The sequence below is a fragment of the Podarcis vaucheri genome (assembly GCF_965113315.1).
Source record: "Podarcis vaucheri genome assembly, chromosome: Z".
Classification (NCBI taxonomy): domain Eukaryota; kingdom Metazoa; phylum Chordata; class Lepidosauria; order Squamata; family Lacertidae; genus Podarcis; species Podarcis vaucheri.
Window position 1 is genome coordinate 28,861,573 of NC_138758.1, and position 18,207 is coordinate 28,879,779.

Genomic DNA, 18,207 nt, shown 5'->3' on the forward strand with positions numbered 1-18,207 from the left:
CACACACACACACACACACACACACACACACACACACAGCAACCTGGGAGGGCTTTATTCATTTCCTTTCCACTATGGTGGTTGGTGGTGTTTTGCTTCCGTTTTGAGTATAAACAGGATTTTCCACCCACGTTGACAATATCCTGTTGTGTCAAGATGGCTCTGTCCTGTTTATCTCAAGCAGAGTGCTCAACGACCAACGAGCGCAAGGCTTTGATGTCTGAACTGAAGATCCTTATTCATATTGGACACCACCTGAATGTCGTCAACCTGTTGGGTGCTTGCACCAAGCCAGGAGGTGAGCCACTACAATCTCTTTCTTTTACTCAGATCAGTTTCTGTAAGGGAAAAACAACTCACATCACAAGTGATCTGATCCATGACATGGCCAAAAAGCAAACTTCTCCATAGATGCAAATTCTAAATATTACCCAGAATGATGTGGCAGAATTCTGAAGTGTATTGCTTTAGAGTGCAGAGCAGCTCATGCTTTTGAGCGATCTTCTCACACATATGGCACCCTGCATATAATAAGTGAGCAAATCAGGGAGGCAGTTATGTCAAAAATATCTATCTGAGGTGCTTGTTTTCCATCAATAGGAAAAGTAGGGGTGTTGGGGGGAAAGGGAGTTCAAAAGTGCAATCCACAGTCTGAAGTGGTACAGCTAATAGTTCTACCACTTCATTCTGTACAATGTGTGTAGCACCTCTTGGGACTATTATACCTCCCCCATTAACCCTACACCCTGATCCACCAGACCTGACCAACAGATCCCTATTCTACTAAAAATCACCAGACCCCACCTCTGACACACCATGACTTACCCCTAGTCCACCCACTGACCAATTTCTGCCAACACTCACTGAGGAAGTTGGAAACTTTACAAAAAAAATTGTAGACAGGGCAAACGTGTGTGTGTGTGAGAGAGAGAGAGAGAGAGAGAGATTACACATGAATGGAAGGGAACCTATTGTGAGGGGCCCGAGTTCACAAACTTTCTTGAAGCTTTGAGAGTACCACTGGATTTGCTCACCCCTTGCAGAATAGTTTACTGGGTCATGAGATTCGTCTTGGTGCCCCTTTTATAAGCTAGCTGTAGTGAACGCAAGCATTCAGCTTTCTGAGTATTCAAATATGTAATTGTAGCTCTTACGTGTTGGAGAAGGTTTCTAGACATTGAAAGGCTGATTGCTTGAGATGGCTATTAATGGCTCGTTCCATGTGGTCTAACCCCATTTGTTCATATTTTCTGGCATTTCTGAGGTATTTTTCTTGCTGTTATTTTTATACATCAGACACAGAGTACAAGCTGATGGCTTCAAAATGATGCTGTCTGGTTCTCACTATAATACAAAGGGAATTGCTTAAAACATTGTCCTGTGTCTTGGAACACCAACAGCAATTATAGCAAACTAAACAATACTTAGTTGGCTCCCCAAATACAGAAGAAACAAGCTGGCAAATGGGTGTGATTCAAGAGCAATTGTTTTTTTGACACGCTTCCATTCCTGGAGTTTCACATCCAGATGTACAACAACAAAATATATGGAGGTCAAGCTAGATGACAGAATGCAAACAAAATTCAATCGTGACTGCATAAAGAGAGTCAGAGAGATGGAAAGGCACATAATCACAGGGACAATCTGTGTTTTTATTGAGGGTTTATAGGGATGGGTGACTCTGTCCATTTTGTGTTCACTCAGTTTCTCATGTTTCCTGCCATGAGTTCAGTTCATCCCATTTCCACACCAATTTGCTAACACAAAAATGGCTTCCACCTCCAAAAGATCAGAAAAAGAAAAGTATCAGAAATATAAGCTTGTACAAATAATGATAATAATCATTAGCAATAGTAATTATTATGCTAATAATGATGATTATGCCTCTGCACTATGCTCCCCGCACCATGCTCAAGATCTTAGGAACAATCCCTGAACCTTCTGTGGGCAGGCAGCAGGAAAAATATAATGAAACTGGGCTCTGCCCCCCTCCCCAAAAAACCCCAGCAAGAAGTTGGGAACAATTCCTGGTGTGAGGCAGGCAGCATGAACAAGAAAGGCTTGCCATATCCCCCGGCATCTTACCTCTTCTCCCCATCTTCTTTCTACGTGGCCTGAAGAGGTTTGGGGATTTCTTGATCTGGGCCTTGGTCTGAAAAAGATTCCCTACCCCGACTTAGAGCCTGGTAACTTCCTTACGCCAGATCACCATTTGCCCCTGAATCTGTAGTTCCTTTATCTGCATCTCATTTTCCGTCAGGAATCCAACAGGGATGTTCTCTTAAACATGATGATTCCTACATCCTTTATATGTGGTCATGTTAGAAACTTTTCTTTGATCATTTTTGCAGGTCCTTTGATGGTCATTGTAGAATACTGCAAGTACGGAAATCTGTCTAATTACCTACGAGGAAAACGAGGAGACTTCATCGCATGCAAGGTAAGATGAGTATCTGACCTCTGAGGCATATGAAATTGGCTGTCCTTTAAAAGGCCATTTGTTTGTTTCCTACCAAAAGCCCGGATAAATTCTGTTTTGCCCTCTTCCTGACATCAAGTGAAAGAAGGAAAACTGAGGAGAAACAGGCCCTGGGAATGGTTGGGTGGAGACAGGCATGGCATTCCAAAGCTGCAGTCCTGCATGTTTTCCTGAAGTAAGAACCATTGAATTCAATGGTACTTTCTCCCAGGTATCTGTGCATAGGATTACACTGTCCAAGCAGCAGATGCAGCCTGATTGCAGCTCTGCTTAAGTTTTTCTCTCCTGAGAAAGTCTGAGAAAATGAGGGGAAGGCTGGTTGTGTCTTTTCAGAAAGTAAAGGCGATTCACTGGTAGAGTATGTGATCTGAATGCAGGATGACGCAGGTTAAATCCCTGGCTTCTCCAGATAGACCTTGAAAGGATCCCTTTCTGAAACCCTAGAGAGCTGCATAGATAGATAGACCAATGGTCTGATTCACTATAAGGTAGTTCTTAAAAGCTGACTCTGCAGGTTTGTGGACACCTAAAGACTAGTATCCATTTCTTCTGCAGAGCAAATGTGCCTTAAATGTTTTGAATGTTTTTTGGGAGGGAGGTGTAAGGTGAACTTTCAGTGTGTACATAATACAATGCACAGGTACCACTTAATGAAACAAAACAGGTAGGCAGCCCACCTCAGACACGATTAAACTGAAGGGATGTATGTTTGTCCCATGAGTAGCAAAGCTCATCATGAGTGAAGAACCACTGTGAGTGCTTATAAAATTCTGAGCCTGTCTTTAATATTTGTTTCCCTGCCAGCATCGAAGACAGCATCAGCTATGTATATTCTTTTGAGTGTATTGTTCAAATTCCATCACAGCCTTATCTACTAGGGGGTGCATGAGATTTGCACTGCACTTTCTAAACTCGGGTCCAAGTTTTTCAGGTCTACTTCTGAGCAGGGTTTTATTTCTTGGTACCGGCATTTTCACCAGGAAAACCTGTGTTTTACTGCTGAATCAGAGTACAGTGGTACCTCGGGTTACAAGAACGGACCTCCAGAACGAATTAAGTTCGTAACCAGAGATACCACTGTAAATAGCAATCCTACACCCAGCAGAGGGCCACTGGCAAGGGCCCCCTGGACTGGCTTCAGTGAGGAGGTAGACTCATGGAGGGAATGGGCGCATGAATGGTGTCTTGCTCAAGCCCGCCCCCCGTGAAACCACCTCAGGCATAAGAACCAATGAAAAGCTTGCTGGATCAGATCAGTGACTCATCTAGTCCAGCAACCTGTTCTCACAGTGGCCAATCAGATAGTTATTGGAAACCTGCAAACAGGACCCAAGCCCAATGTCCCAATGGGAAGCTGGCAGGCAAGATTCGAGCATAAGAGTGCTCTCCTCTTGTAGTATCCAGTAGCTGGTGTTCAGAAGCATTGCTGCCTCCCAGCTGTAGAGGAAGAGCATAGCCATAGCGGCTGGTAGTCATCAGGAGTATTTGTCCAATCCTCTTTTAAAGCCACCTATTGCTATCACTGCCTCCTGTGGAAGCCAGCTGCATAGTTTAACTATGAGCTGCAAAATGGCAGGAACATGTATTGATCCAGCTGTACATTAGGGTGTGATGACTGCTGGGAATGGAGAGAGAGAGAGATGAAAAGAGCTTCTATGGGTCTTTCTTTCCTCCAGCCTCAGGAAAATCCAGACCCTGCAGAGAAAGAGCTGGAAGCATACATCAGTGATTTAACAGAACTGATCAAGAGGCGCCTGGAGAGCGTGGCAAGCACAGGAAGCTCTGCAAGCTCAGGATTCATTGAAGACAAGAGTTACACAGACTCAGAAGAAGAGGAGGAAGGTAAATATATTGCTTATTTATTTATTTGATTGTTTCTTGCATTTATAACCCACCTTTTTCTCCAAGGAGCTCAGGTTCGTTAACCACCCTCTGCCCCCAATATTCTAGTATTATAGAGAACAGTTCTCCCTATCTACTCTCTCTGTCATATTCGTTAATTTGTATACCTGTACTATAACCCTTTTAGTTGTATTTTTAAAATAAATAGAAGAGTGCTGAATGTTTCCCCTTGAAGAGCTGCTTTCCCATTTAAATTGGCAGTCCCGGGAAGCTACTTTGACATTTTTCATAAAAAGGAGCTGCTGTGCCAATCATGGATCCTCTACCGCCAAATGTCAAGATTGAAGCTTTCTGTTGCAGTTGCTTCTAGGGCTCCTTCATGTGTCTTAGGAATTTATAGCTATCAACTTTTCCCTTTTTTTAAGGGAAATCTTATTCGGAATAAGGGAATTTCCCTTTGAAAAAGGGAAACGTTGACAGCTATGCTTAGGATGTGTTTGGAGCCATAGCCTTTGTAAAAAGGTAAAGATACCCCTGACCGTTAGGTCCAGTCGTGGACGACTCTGGGGTTGCCCGCTCATCTCGCTCTATAGGCCGAGGGAGCCGGCGTTTGTCCGCAGACAGCTTCCAGGTCATGTGGCCAGCATGACTAAGCCTCTTCAGGCGAAACCAGAGCAGCGCAGGGAAACGTCGTTTACCTTCCTACCGGGGCGGTACCCATTTATCTAATTGCGCTTTGACGTGCTTTCGAACTGCTAGGTGGGCCTCTGTAGTAGAGACTTAAGTCTTCAATGGTACCCTGGACAGCTCCTTAACAGCAAAGCTCAGCTGTTGCTTCAGCACTTGTTATCCTCAGACTGAACTTTAATGCAGTTTTGCCACTATCGCAGTTGTGATATTCACACCTGACGATGGGAGCCTCTTCCTGTAGGGACTCAGCCTGTTTTAGCAATCATTGATTCTAGCAGAGCAGGGGAGACTCTGATTGCACTAGTACAGTGTTTCCCAAACGTTTTTGGGCAACGGCACACCTGTTTACTGAAAAAAAATCTCGCGGCACACCACCATTAAAGCCCCGCCCCGTGACGTCAGCGCGCAGCGTCACGCCGGGAGGGACGCACAAAAGTGAAAGTTTTTTCCCTCCCCCTTGCCGGGGAACCTCCAAGCTTTGGGCAGGCAGGCAGGCAGAGCTGGGAAGGGGGTTTCCAGGGGACACGGCAGCTCCTCGAAAGGCTTCTCTCAGCTGTGCTCAATCCTCCTCGGAGAGGATTTCCCCTCCGGTCCCATGCCTTCGTTTGGGGCATCGCTCCGGCTGCTCCCTCTCCCGCCGCGCAGGAGCGATGCCTCTCTCTGGCTCTCCCTCCGCGCAGGCTGAGGGAGGGAGAGAGGGGCGCGTGTGACCCGTCTCTGCTGGGAGACCAAACCCAGCGAGGCAGAGTCGCGCGGAGGCGCCCAGGCAGCGCTGCCGGCTGCGAGGAGGAGCGCCAGGCAGCAGCAGGAGGCGCGGCCTCTCCTCGCCGCCGCCGCCCCGCCTCTCGCCGCCCGACTCGCCCGCCTCCCTCCAGGCATCTCGCGGCACACAAGGCAACGTCTCACGGCACACTCGTGTGCCGCGGAACACCTGTTGGGAAACACTGCACTAGTACTTCCAAGCAGGAGTCCTTGGGCTGGAGGGGTATTGCCACAGTGGGCTCCTCTTGTGGGAGTGCTTCTGGCTAGGACTAATCCTGAGAGCAATTCCCTTTACTGCTCTGAATACATGGCTTGACCCTGTGATGTTATGTGCATTGCTCAGATTTCTCCTTGGTCTCTCTTAGATGTTGAAGATCTCTACAAGCGCGCCCTGACCTTGGAGGACTTGATTTGCTACAGCTTCCAGGTCGCCAAAGGCATGGAGTTCTTGGCCTCCAGGAAAGTAAGTCCTGTTTAAAACCCCTTTGCTGTTAAAGACATTGAGTGAGAAGGTCCCATATGATCTTTATTAAGAACCGTGGATCAGTTGATAAGCACACTCCAGTCTTATAAGTCCTCACTAATGCAAGAATCACTTTCGCATGCATATGGAGATGTAATCAAAGTTGTAGGATCTTCCTTGCTGAATCAGAACAAGATCCAACTAATCCAACATTCTAGCCCAACATTCTCCATTTAACAGAGGCAAAGCAGCTGAATGCGTAATTATTAATAAAAGGCAATATTATTGCACAAGGTATGAAATCAGGTATAAATAATCAGATTGACAGTGTCCTTTCTATGTATGGTAGAAAGATTTGAACCGTTCAGTTATGGCAGATCAGTTTATCTGAAAAACATGGGTTTGAATAAAAGATTATATGTTATTTTGATATATGCATATGTTAGGATTCAAAGTAGAAGTTGAGCATATAGTAATGTATAAGATGTAAAGAAAGTGTAAATATCTGAGGAATGTGTGTCTTAGGAGTAATGTTTTATATTGGTATATTTTAGCAATAGTGTTTCTGAAGAAAAATATAAAAGGAAAGCACATCTGATCTTGGGGGATTCAATAATATTTTTGGTTCTGATTCCATTCTCTAGTGACTTGCTTCATTATTTGCAAAATTTTTAATTTTAAAAAATGCCCTTTAATATTTCAATAAGTTGTTGAAGCTCAGCTCTTGCAATGAGGGTATAAAATAATAAATAAAACAAAACAAAACAAAATATTTTTTTTATTTTTTATTTATTTCATTTGTCCTTTCCTCCAGTGCATTCACAGGGATCTGGCAGCCAGGAACATTCTGCTGTCTGAAAACAATGTGGTGAAGATCTGTGACTTTGGATTGGCCAGAGATATTTACAAAGATCCTGACTATGTGCGGAAAGGCGACGTAAGTCTTGTAGGCATGCAGAATCATGTGTGGTCCATCCTTTTAAGCAGACTGAAACAAATAAGTCAGTGGGATAGGATATGGGTAAATACAGGTTGATAAATCTAGAATCCTAGAATGGTAGTGTTGGAAGGGACTCCAAGGGTCACCTAGTTCAGCTAGGTAGATGGCCACCCAACCTCTGCTTAAAAACCTCCATCAAAGGAGAGTCCACCACCTTCCAAAGAAGTCCATTCCACTGTCAAGCAGCTCTGTCAGAAAGTTCTTCCTAATGTTTAGTCAGAATCTCCCTCTTTGTAATTTGAATCCAAAGGTTCAGGTCCTACCCTCTGGAGCAGCAGAAAACAAGCCTGTTCTATCTTCCATGTTACAACCCTTCAGATATTTGAAGACAGCTGTCCTATCACCTCTCCATAGGCGCCGACTTCATGGGGCCTGAGGGGGCCCGAGCCCCCTCAAAAAATCGTTTGGGGGGGCTCCGCCCCCCCAATAATCTCGGGCGCCCCTCCAGCAGAGCGCCACCGCTGCCCCTCCCCCAGCCCAAAATGCACAGGGTCGGGCTGCATGCCTCCTGCCCTCCCTCCCGAGCAAAAGCTCCACCCAATTTCCTTCGGAGCTGATTAATAGGCGCACCACGCTCTCCCCTATTCGCTCACAAGGAGGCGGCGCCACTTTATCTGCATATTCATGAGCTTATTTATTATTCATGAGCCTGGTTGAATGAGGCAGATGGGCCTGTCCTTGCTGCCGCTTGCCCACCAGGTTTCTCTTACGCACAGCAACCCAGGTCATGTGGGCGGGGAGGGGGGGTTGCAGTGATTTTTAGGAAGTCGTTAGTTTGCATCAGGCGTCCTACTGGGAAGACCCAGTTTTCTGAGTGCATGTTCTGGAAGTTGGGCAATAGGGGCAGTACAGGATTCCTTTTGGTGTACCGACCTCCCCGCTGCACCAAGGATTCCCTGTCCGAGCTGCTTCAGGTCGTGGCGGATGTTCTCCTGGAGACACCTAGTTTGGTTGTCCTAGGGGATTTTAACATCCACGCCGACACGACCTTACAAGGGGCCGCTCGGGACTTCGTGGAAAGCATGGCCTCCATGGGGCTGTCCCTGAATAAGTTGGGCCCAACTCATAGTCATGGACATGCCTTAGACCTGGTATTCACCTCTAGCGACGTGGGTGATCTGACACTAAGTAAAAATGAAACCAAAGAAGTGCCATGGTCAGATCACTTCCTGGTGCAACTGGACTTCTCCGCGACCCTTCCCCTCTGCAGGGAGGTGGGACCAATTCGGATGGTCCACCCCCACCACTTAATGGATCCAAATGGTTTCCAGAGAGTGGTAGGGGATGCTTTATCCCATGTTGATGGCCTTTCAGCTGATTCCCTGGTGGCCCGCTGGAATGCGGAGTTAACCAGGGCTATCGACTGTCTGGCTCCGAAGCGCCCTCTCCGATTGCATGGAGCCCGGACAGCCCCGTGGTTTTCTTCGGAGCTGAGGGCGATGAAACAATCGCTGAGACGGCTAGAGCGTCGGTGGCAGAAAACTCACTCCGAATCTGACCGGACACAGGTTAGAGCTCAACGTCGAGCCTACCAAGTGGCGATAGCGACGGCGAAGAAGACTTTCTTCACCGCCTCTATTGCATCTGCAGAAAATAGTAGCAGGAGACTCTTTCAGGTGGTCCGCAATTTAACGGAACCACCTTTACCACCGGGGCCTTGTAAAGACCCCAAGATCTCCTGCAACGATTTTGCTAAGTTTTTTGCAGATAAAATCACTCATATTCGGAAGGAGCTAGACACCACCGTGGGAGCAGGGCTGGGGCGGGAGAGTGCTAGAGCCCTGTCTGGTCAAGTTGCATGGAATCAATTTCAATCCATTACCCCCGAGGATGTGGACAGGCTGCTTGGACGAGTGAAACCAACCACCTGCCTCCTTGATCCTTGCCCATCCTGGCTTATAAAAGCTAGCCGGGAAGGGCTGGGCGATGGGCTCTGCGGGGTGGTGAATGCTTCCCTCTGTGAGGGAACATTCCCAGATCCGCTGAAAGAGGCGGTCATTAAACCGCTTCTTAAAAAAACATCTTTAGACCCGGCCAGTATGGCCAACTATCGCCCAGTCTCAAATCTTCCATTCTTGGGCAAGGTGATTGAGCGTGTGGTTGCTGAACAACTCCAGGCACGCCTGGAGGATGCGGACCATTTGGATCCCTTCCAATCAGGGTTCAGGCCTCATCATGGGACTGAAACTGCCTTGGTCGCACTGGTTGATGATCTCCGGCGAGCTAGGGACAAAGGTGAGAGTTGTTTCCTAGTTCTGCTGGATCTCTCAGCGGCCTTTGATACAATCGACCATAACATCCTTCTGGACCGTCTACAGAGGTTGGGAGCTGGGGGCACTGTTATACAGTGGTTTCGCTCCTTTCTCCTGGGCCGTGTTCAGAAAGTGGTGGTGGGGGATGAGTGTTCAGACCCTTGGGCCCTCACTTGTGGGGTGCCTCAGGGTTCCGTCCTCTCCCCCATGCTTTTTAACATCTATATGAAGCCGCTGGGAGAGATCATCAGGGGGTTTGGACTGGGTGTCCATCAATATGCAGATGATACCCAGCTCTACCTTTCTTTCAAATCAGAACCAGTGAAGGCGGTGAAGGTCCTGTGTGAGTGCCTGGAGGCGGTTGGAGGATGGATGGCGGCTAATGGATTGAAGTTGAATCCTGACAAGACAGAAGTACTGTTTTTGGGGGACAGGGGGCGGGCTGGTGTGGAGGACTCCCTGGTCCTGAATAGGGTAACTGTGCCCCTGAAGGACCAGGTGCGTAGCCTGGGAGTCATTTTGGACTCACAGCTGTCCATGGAGGCGCAGGTCAATTCTGTATCCAGGGCAGCTGTCTACCAACTCCACCTGGTACGCAGGCTGAGACCCTACCTGCCCGCGGACTGTCTGGCCAGAGTGGTGCATGCTCTAGTTATCTCCCGCTTGGACTACTGCAATGCGCTCTACGTGGGGCTACCTTTGAAGGTGACTCGGAAACTACAGCTAATCCAGAATGCGGCAGCTAGACTGGTGACTGGGGGCGGCCGCCGAGACCACATAACACTGGTCTTGAAAGACCTACATTGGCTCCCAGTACGTTTCCGAGCACAATTCAAAGTGCTGGTGTTGACATTTAAAGCCCTAAACGGCTTCGGCCCAGTATACCTGAAGGAGCGTCTCCACCCCCATCGTTCTGCCCGGACACTGAGGTCCAGCGCCGAGGGCCTTCTGGCGGTTCCCTCATTGCGAGAAGCAAAGCTACAGGGAACCAGGCAGAGGGCCTTCTCGGTAGTGGCGCCCGCCCTGTGGAACGCCCTTCCAGCAGATGTCAAAGCGATAAACAACTACCTGACATTCAGGAGACATCTTAAGGCAGCCCTGTTCAGGGAAGCCTTTAATGTATGATATTTTAGTGTTTTTTGGTTTCTGTGGAAGCCGCCCAGAGTGGCTGGGGAAACCCAGCCAGATGGGCGGGGTACAAATAATAAATTATTATTATTATTATTATTATTATTATTATTATTATTTCGCAGGCTCCCCCAATATTTTTTATAAGTCGGCGCCCCTGCACCTCTCAATCTTCTCTTCTCCAGCCTAAGCATACCCAAGTCCCTCAACTGTTCCTCATAAGGTTTGCATACCCTTCTAATTTTGGTCGCCCTCCTCTGCACTTTCTAGCTCTTCAACATTCTTCTTAAACTAGAACTAGACACAGCACTCCCGGTGGAGTCTGACCAATGCAGAATGGGGTGGCACTATTACTTCCCTGCATCTGGACCAGTGGTGGCTCTTGGGGTATCAAATCTCACCACAACGCCAAAATCCCTCCATCTCTTGCCTTCCATTCTATATCATAGTTGCAGCTAGGAGGCTCCACGCCCAGTACGGCCAAACTGTTCTTGCTCCCCTAAGTCCGCCTCTGTCTGGACAAATGTAAATATTGTTAATACTAGTCTCCTTTTGCTTTCTTCATTTTGTAGGCGAGACTTCCTCTGAAATGGATGGCTCCAGAAGCTATTTTTGACAAAACTTACACCACTCAGAGCGATGTTTGGTCTTTTGGTGTGTTGCTGTGGGAAATATTTTCTCTAGGTAAGGTTGTGCTTACTTTTATTGTGGTTTATTTTAAATGGACTGAATGCTGTGCAAAATACATTTCAGATGAAGAATGAGAGTAGGATATTTGTTAATAGAGAGTAACAAATCAGGCATGATTTAATATTACTGAGTTACTATTGGAGCTCTGTGTGCTAATCTGCATGAAGGGTTCCTAATTCTTTTTCGGTGCTAACGATGGTTGTCTATATTACCAGTAGATACTGAGGTGCTCTCTTACAAAGCTTGTACTTGTCAGGACTACTGAAGGGCAGCATGCCTGTGGTGGCTATATTCAAAAGGAGTCAGTTACAGCAGCCCTTAGATGGAGCTGTGCTGAGAGTACCACATGTCCTAGAGATGTGCTTGGTTTCTCCTAGAAACCAGACTTTTAGAGTTGCCGTTCCAGCCATCTGAAAATTAGACAGCAGCTGAAAATAGATGTTTAGGCACCTGCTGAAGACAACTTTATTTAAGAAGGTTTTCACTGAGGTGTGACCAACTCATTTATGAAATATTAACTATAGATGTGTAGGGAGGGGTGCTTTTAATTTTTTAAAAAATCTTTTTTATTTTATTTTATTCCCTTTTAATGTTGTACACTACTTTGATGGCCTCAGACCCTGAAGCAGTTTATAAATTTGTTAAATAACAACAACCACAGCAGAACAAGGAAATTTGCCTCTATCCACAGTGCTTACACCTCCATATGCCATAAGAACAATCTCACCTCCTGTTCATGAAAATGGCTGGCATGCAGCTCTGTTCACATCCTCTGGTGTGCACAAGCCCTTGCTTGGCAGAGTCACACATACAGAGCAAATATTTAGGAGTCACGGTGCTCAGGAATATATAGGTATAAAGTGAAAGCAAAGCTACTTTATTTAATACTTACCAAAGAAATGGAGGGAAGTCAGAGGCATGATAGAGCCTAAGTTAAATATGTAACCTATATAAGTGTAATTTATGAATGTATGTATGTGTACTGAAAATCAATAAAAATTTAATTTGCAAAAAAAAAAAAAAAAGTGAAAGCAAAGCTGAGCACCTCAGTAACAAGTCAAAGTTGCTGCAGCCAAACATTTCTATGGGTAGGGTCTCAGAAGGGATCATCATCATCATAAATATATTTATATGCCGTCCATCTGACTGGGTCCCCAGCTACTCTGGACAGCTTCCAACAAATATAAAAGCATAATAAAACATCAAAAATTAAAAACATCCCTATACAGGGCTGCCTTCAGATGTCTTCTAAAAGTCAGATAGCTGTTTATTTCCTTGACATTGATGGGACAGTGTTCCACAGGGCGGGAGCCACTACCCAGAAGACCCTCTGCCTGGTTTTCTGTCATCTCACTTTTCTCAATGAGGGAACCCTCCGAGAAAGTCCTCAGAGCTGGACCTCAGTGTCCAGGCTGAAAGATGGTGGAGATGCACCTTCAGGTATACAGGGCTGAAGCCATTTAGGGCTTTAAAGGTCAGCATCAATGCTTTTCCCCATATAGTTCAGGTTAGGGCTTATCCACACTTCCTCTCATCCCGCTGCTTTCTCCTGGGGAAAACAGCTCTTTAGCTCTCAGCTGGAGCAAACAGCCATTTGGGTTTTTCCTGGATCTATTCTGATCTATTGCTAAAGAGCAAGTTTTCCTTTGGGAAGGAGAGGGCCAAGGAGAAAACAGCACAGACACGTGCTTTCTAGGCAGGGCATAAGCAGAAGTGTGAGCAGCTGATGGGCAAGAGCCCTTCCTGACCCTGGAGAATTTCTGCCGGTCAGAATATGCCATACAGAGCTTGATGGATAAGTGGTCTGAGGTGATATGATACAGCTTTCCTACTTTCCGGGAGGCAGGCTGTGAGGGCTCAGTGAATAGCTTTGCCAATCTCTGAATTGGTTTGAAGCCAAAACCCTTTAAAAAAAAAAAAAAGCTGATTGTTGATTATACACTCTTCTTAAGCCAGAGGTTGATTTCAGATGGATCTTGATGTGACTGATAGACATTTTGGCCCACAACAAATGCTTTCAAAGCTGGAATTGACATTTGCAGCAGTTCAAACCAGGAGACTTTGTGGAAAACTCTTAATCGTGGCTTCTGTGGATTAAAGCTATTTTGATGGAGCAGAAAACCTTCCTGTCAAATGGTATTTTCCCACAGGCCGAGCGGGTTCAACTTAGGGACCACACAGCTCAAAGAGTTGCTTGCTGCGGCTCCTGCCCCAGATGGCTCATCTGCCCCCCACTAGCAATATAAGAACTCCCACAACAAGGAGGGGGGAGAGAATGAATGCTGCAGATATTTGATCCTAGAATAATTCTTTCCAAAATGCTGACCGTATGAAACACAAAACACCCACAGGGCCCACAGGTTGGCTGAAGCCGCTGTCACAGAAATGCAGGCAGTTATGTCGGACTTTGCATGTTCTTTTGCCAGAAGGAGAAATAGATGCCCCCCCCCGACTGTGCCACTCATGCAAGCCACAGAATGTTTGGAATGATTATTCATTCTCCATTCATGCCCATGTGCATTTTTAAGGGGTAAGGCTTTCTAGAAAGGCAAAAGTAAGGATGGGGTGGGGAGAGAATTTGATTGTTTTCATTTAATGGCAAACCAACCTAATTCACGCTTGCCAGTGCAATACGCAAACCAAAACACAACCCTGCTTGGAATTTGCACTTCTCTCAATTTTGCAATGCAGTTCACCTGCCAAGTAATGTGTGCAAACATGCATATATTAAGATCAAGTGTGCATAAAAATGCACATATCACTAAATGTTGCTTTGCAAAAATTAATGTATTAGGCAAAATTGAATAACAAAAAATTAGGAAAAAATCACACTAAAATGCTGCTTCAATTTCATGGCAACTTGTTGATTTAAAAATTCACAAAATGGTGTGGAAATGTGGAGAACTGAACTGAAGAGTGGACAAATGAGAAAGTGAGAGAAATTGAAATTGACAGATTTTGCTAATCCCTAGATCAAATCGCTTACATTTTGGGAAAGGAATGTGGATTGTTTCTTCTTTATCATAGTATGCAGTGGAACAAACCTTAGGCATTTTGAGTAGAGAGCAGGAAAACTAAATTAGTCTGCAGAGAGTTTCATGAATAACAATCTACAAGTGCAAGTATTCAGGCTGATCTATTAGAAAGAATCTGAATAACAACAAAGTGGTTATTTTTGTCCAAATGCTTCATCAGGCTGTGGATCTTGGAAAAGAATGCCAGTTTCTATTTCTCAGCTTAGACTTAGTTACAATATTCTGCTTTCACTCAACTTGGTGCCCTCCAAATGTTTTGGGCTCCAATTTACAGACTGCCTGATAGGAGTTGTAGTCCAAAACATCTGGAGAAGTCTGAGACATTAGGGCGGTGGGGGGTGTGCTAGGCTGCTTTTCAGCATCACTGTTTCTAAACAAATAGAGGTGGAACATTAAAACCACATTTTTGCATGGCCAGATCTCAGAAGAGATTTATATGGAACAGCCTAAAAGTTTTATCAAACCAAAGGAAGCACATCTAGTATGCAAATTTCAGAAGGGGCTTGGTGGCTCAGAACAAGCTGCTACAGCATGGAATGAGAAACTATACAGCTGGGGTTACACACAGCATCACACAGACAGGTGCTTATACACCAAGTGCAAAAATGAATAATTTTATTAAGTTTTGGCATTGTAGATGGTTTAATTATTGCAACTGAAAATGACCAAGACCACACAGAGGTTGTGGAATACCTAAGCAAAGTAGTCGAGGTAAATGAACCACATGTCTTGTGCTGACTTTCCCTTTCTCACGCCCATTATGTTGTATACTTTGCTCCCAGGAGCATAGTCAATCCTAATAGTCTCTTCTGCTCTGGAATCCAACTTGTACCTACTCTCTTTGGGTACAGAGTATATTGGGTATATTGCAAAAATATGCGCATGAGGGAAAGTTGCATACAGAAATGTGCATGTTAGGAGAAAATCACTGAATTTTCATGGGGCTTCTTTTATATATTTAAAAAGATTACAAACAGATGTGCAAATGTGGACAACAGAATCTAAGTCTGGAAAAATGAGTAATGGGGGAAAAACTAAAAATGACAGATTCGTGCATCCCTACTGCCAACCCAAACTGCTCCATTGAGACAACGGGTTGCTCTATCTGCACCCATTCTGGTCACAGCACAATTTCTGATTACCTTGTTGTGTGACTCAGGATTAGAGTCCCATTTCCTTTTCTGTGGCTGCAGTTGAAAAGCAAGTTTTTCTTCCAAAGCAATGTGTTGATAAAAATCAGCCAGGCATTTCTGTGTTTTGGCACTCTCCTATCTACAGTTCATGCAATAAATATTTAATTGAGGAGCTGTGTCAGTGATGGAACTCACTTACATAAATTTTTTTTTACAGATCATTAAGAACCAGAACATGAAGGCTTGTTTGCCTTTGTTATGGGGCATGTTTGGGCTTCCAAAATCCCCTCTTTTACAGGGCTCCTCCACTACACTGCCTATATTAAAATAAAAAATTCAGATAGTAAAAGACATCACTTCTACATACACATACCACTTTTTTTCTGAGACGACTATGCTTTGTGCCTGCTGCCCGGAAGCAGTCAAAATAAAGACCATTTGAAGGTTTGGCATAGCATTTATTAAGTAGTGCAGACGTGACACTGACCTATGATTAAAACTGATACAAGGAATGTGGAGTTGGAGGTAGTCAAAGAGGAAAGGAGGAAGTGCAAAGGAGACCAAACCCTAAGGATATATTATTTATATCCTCTATGTTTGATTACATTCATATTTTAAATATTCTTATACACCCAAAAGGGATTTTCCAACTTCTGTCAACATTGTTTTCATAAAAGCCTCCTTAGCAATTGGAACACATCTTTGCATACCGTGGCTGAAGCGACAACCCCCAGGTTATCCAAACAGTTTTAAGGAACAGTTGTTCGCTGGCCTGGGTTCTCATTCATTCCTCCTTGTTCCTGCATTACTTACTTTGCTCCCAAGCATCCAGTGAAAGCTGTCAGGCCAGAGATAGACAAAAACAGGAAATTGAGCATGGAATGTAAAGTGTACAGAGATTCTTCAAAACTTGGACTCCCATTCAGATTCCTTTAAATCTCCTATGTTAAAACCGGATTACATGTTCTTCCAAATGATTCTTCAGGCTTCAGGGAGGCCAGATTATGAAAAGAACGTTACATCCCACAACCCTCTGGGAAATAAAGGAATTGGGAAGCTTACAGAGTTAGAGCGGAATTAATTCTTCTATTAACTTTTATAATAACTCAAGCTTTCAGGAGGCATGATTCCAGGGAAAGCTGCTGAACAGGGAACTCACACACAGAACATTATCTGTTGTTTTCTGAAACACTAAGTTATTTTAACGCCCGTCCAGCATTGAAGAAGCAGTTATAATATACATTTAAGCGATCAATAAATTGTTTGAAAAGTTGGCAAGTAGTTGGTTAACATTTTACAATGCAATGTAATCAAAGGGTTGGGGCAATCCTGGTTGCTGTTTGATTTGAGGTGGACTTAAGATTTACCAGGTGTGCAGTGACAGCTCAAGGAGTTGCTTCAGGTTCACTTCCTGACATGTCAGAAGGATTGTATGAATTAGCAATGACTACATACAGCACAGATATTTTGTCTAGTTCTAAATCCCCAAAGCATGTTTTTTCACATACAGTAGATAGGTAAGCTTCAGGATCAGGGGTGACTTTGGGAGCACTGGGTTAGACCACTGTGGGAAACAGTATGGTGAGCTAGATGATGTCCTCCTCGTCCTGATGCAGTGGGGGGTTCTTTTGCTCTTTTGTCCTGTAGATGCTTATAGTCAAATAGTAACTTAAGGCGCCTGAGGCTAAGCAGGTCAAGGTCTGGTCAGCACCTGGATGGAGGACACAAACTAAGAACCACATTTAGGCTTCCTTGAGTTCCAAAGCTGAAGAAAGGCAGGATGTAAATGTAATAAAATGTACATATGCAAGAATGAATGAATGAAGAGGAAGAAGGCCTGGTTTACCTTCGTTTTCTGCCTTCAGGCTGTCTCAAGCCAACAGTTTTATGGGCATCCTGTAAAAAACAAAACAAAAACAAAAAGGGAGATAAAACCTGAAGCATAGTTGAAGAGAGTCATGTTTTTCCCAACACTTGCAATTCTGAAGTGGAATATACTTCCTCGCCCCCACCCCGCTCTGAGGAAATCAAGGTCTATTAGAGAGCTGCTCAGCTCCATTGCACACTTACTTTCTTTGCCCTGACAGTTGTATTAGTCAGGGTGATTTATTTGTGTTCTTTTCGGTTTCCTTGTCATATTAGTTCAGCTGTCATTACTGGAGGCAAGGCTCCTGCAGGGTCTTCAAAAGAGAACAAGGTGCAAGCAGCGGGCTGAGGTGGCTTGTCTCTCTAGACATTTTCTATACAGTACATTTCACATTTCTTTTTATCCCATCAGCCGTTCATGAAACAAGAGCTTGAGCCTATCTTGCCTTAAACTTGTGCTCTTGACCGAGTCTTTTCAGGAGCTGAAGTCACACAATAGTTTTGCTTGATCGCTGCAAGGGGATGTCTGCATTGACTTCGCATCTATGCATAACTAAGAGGAACTGAATCACCTGCAGGCAACCATCTCATGACATTTCTTCGCCTAGTCCCAGGCCATAGATTTTCAGGGAAAATCCATCTGGACAATGGGATACTGGCCAGCCCCACTTATGAGCCCATCCTTTCTATACATAATAGCATGTAGGTCACAAATCTCCTTACCTTATCTCCTTTTTCTGCAATTCATTTTTTTTATAATAATATTTATTAGTTTTCCAGCAAATTAAACACAACACTACAAAAAACCAAAAAAGAAAAAACATACAATAATACAATACAATACAAAAAAATAAAATCCAAAACACT

At 44.8% G+C, this 18,207-nt stretch overlaps 1 protein-coding gene and 1 long non-coding RNA gene across 5 annotated transcripts in view; one reads left to right on the forward strand and one right to left on the reverse strand.

The window, feature by feature from the left end:
* Positions 1-18,207, forward strand: part of LOC309523943 (vascular endothelial growth factor receptor kdr-like) — a 203,460-nt gene that overhangs the window by 155,526 nt on the left and 29,727 nt on the right. For 2 of the 4 annotated variants that reach the window (XM_082208216.1, XM_082208218.1), the window contains exons 19-24: positions 182-298; positions 2,352-2,440; positions 4,156-4,321; positions 6,139-6,236; positions 7,051-7,173; positions 11,189-11,300. In XM_082208216.1, coding sequence (XP_082064342.1) covers positions 182-298; positions 2,352-2,440; positions 4,156-4,321; positions 6,139-6,236; positions 7,051-7,173; positions 11,189-11,300 — 705 coding nt within the window. The remainder of the gene's footprint in view (positions 1-181; positions 299-2,351; positions 2,441-4,155; positions 4,322-6,138; positions 6,237-7,050; positions 7,174-11,188; positions 11,301-18,207) is intronic. The other 2 variants (XM_082208217.1, XM_082208219.1) reach the window with 1 other exon arrangement.
* On the reverse strand, positions 265-17,729 carry LOC309524004. The gene is made up of 3 exons (XR_014215739.1): positions 16,185-17,729; positions 1,155-1,344; positions 265-338 (listed from the first exon to the last, which is right to left on the reverse strand). It is a non-coding gene; the product is annotated as an uncharacterized lncRNA (long non-coding RNA).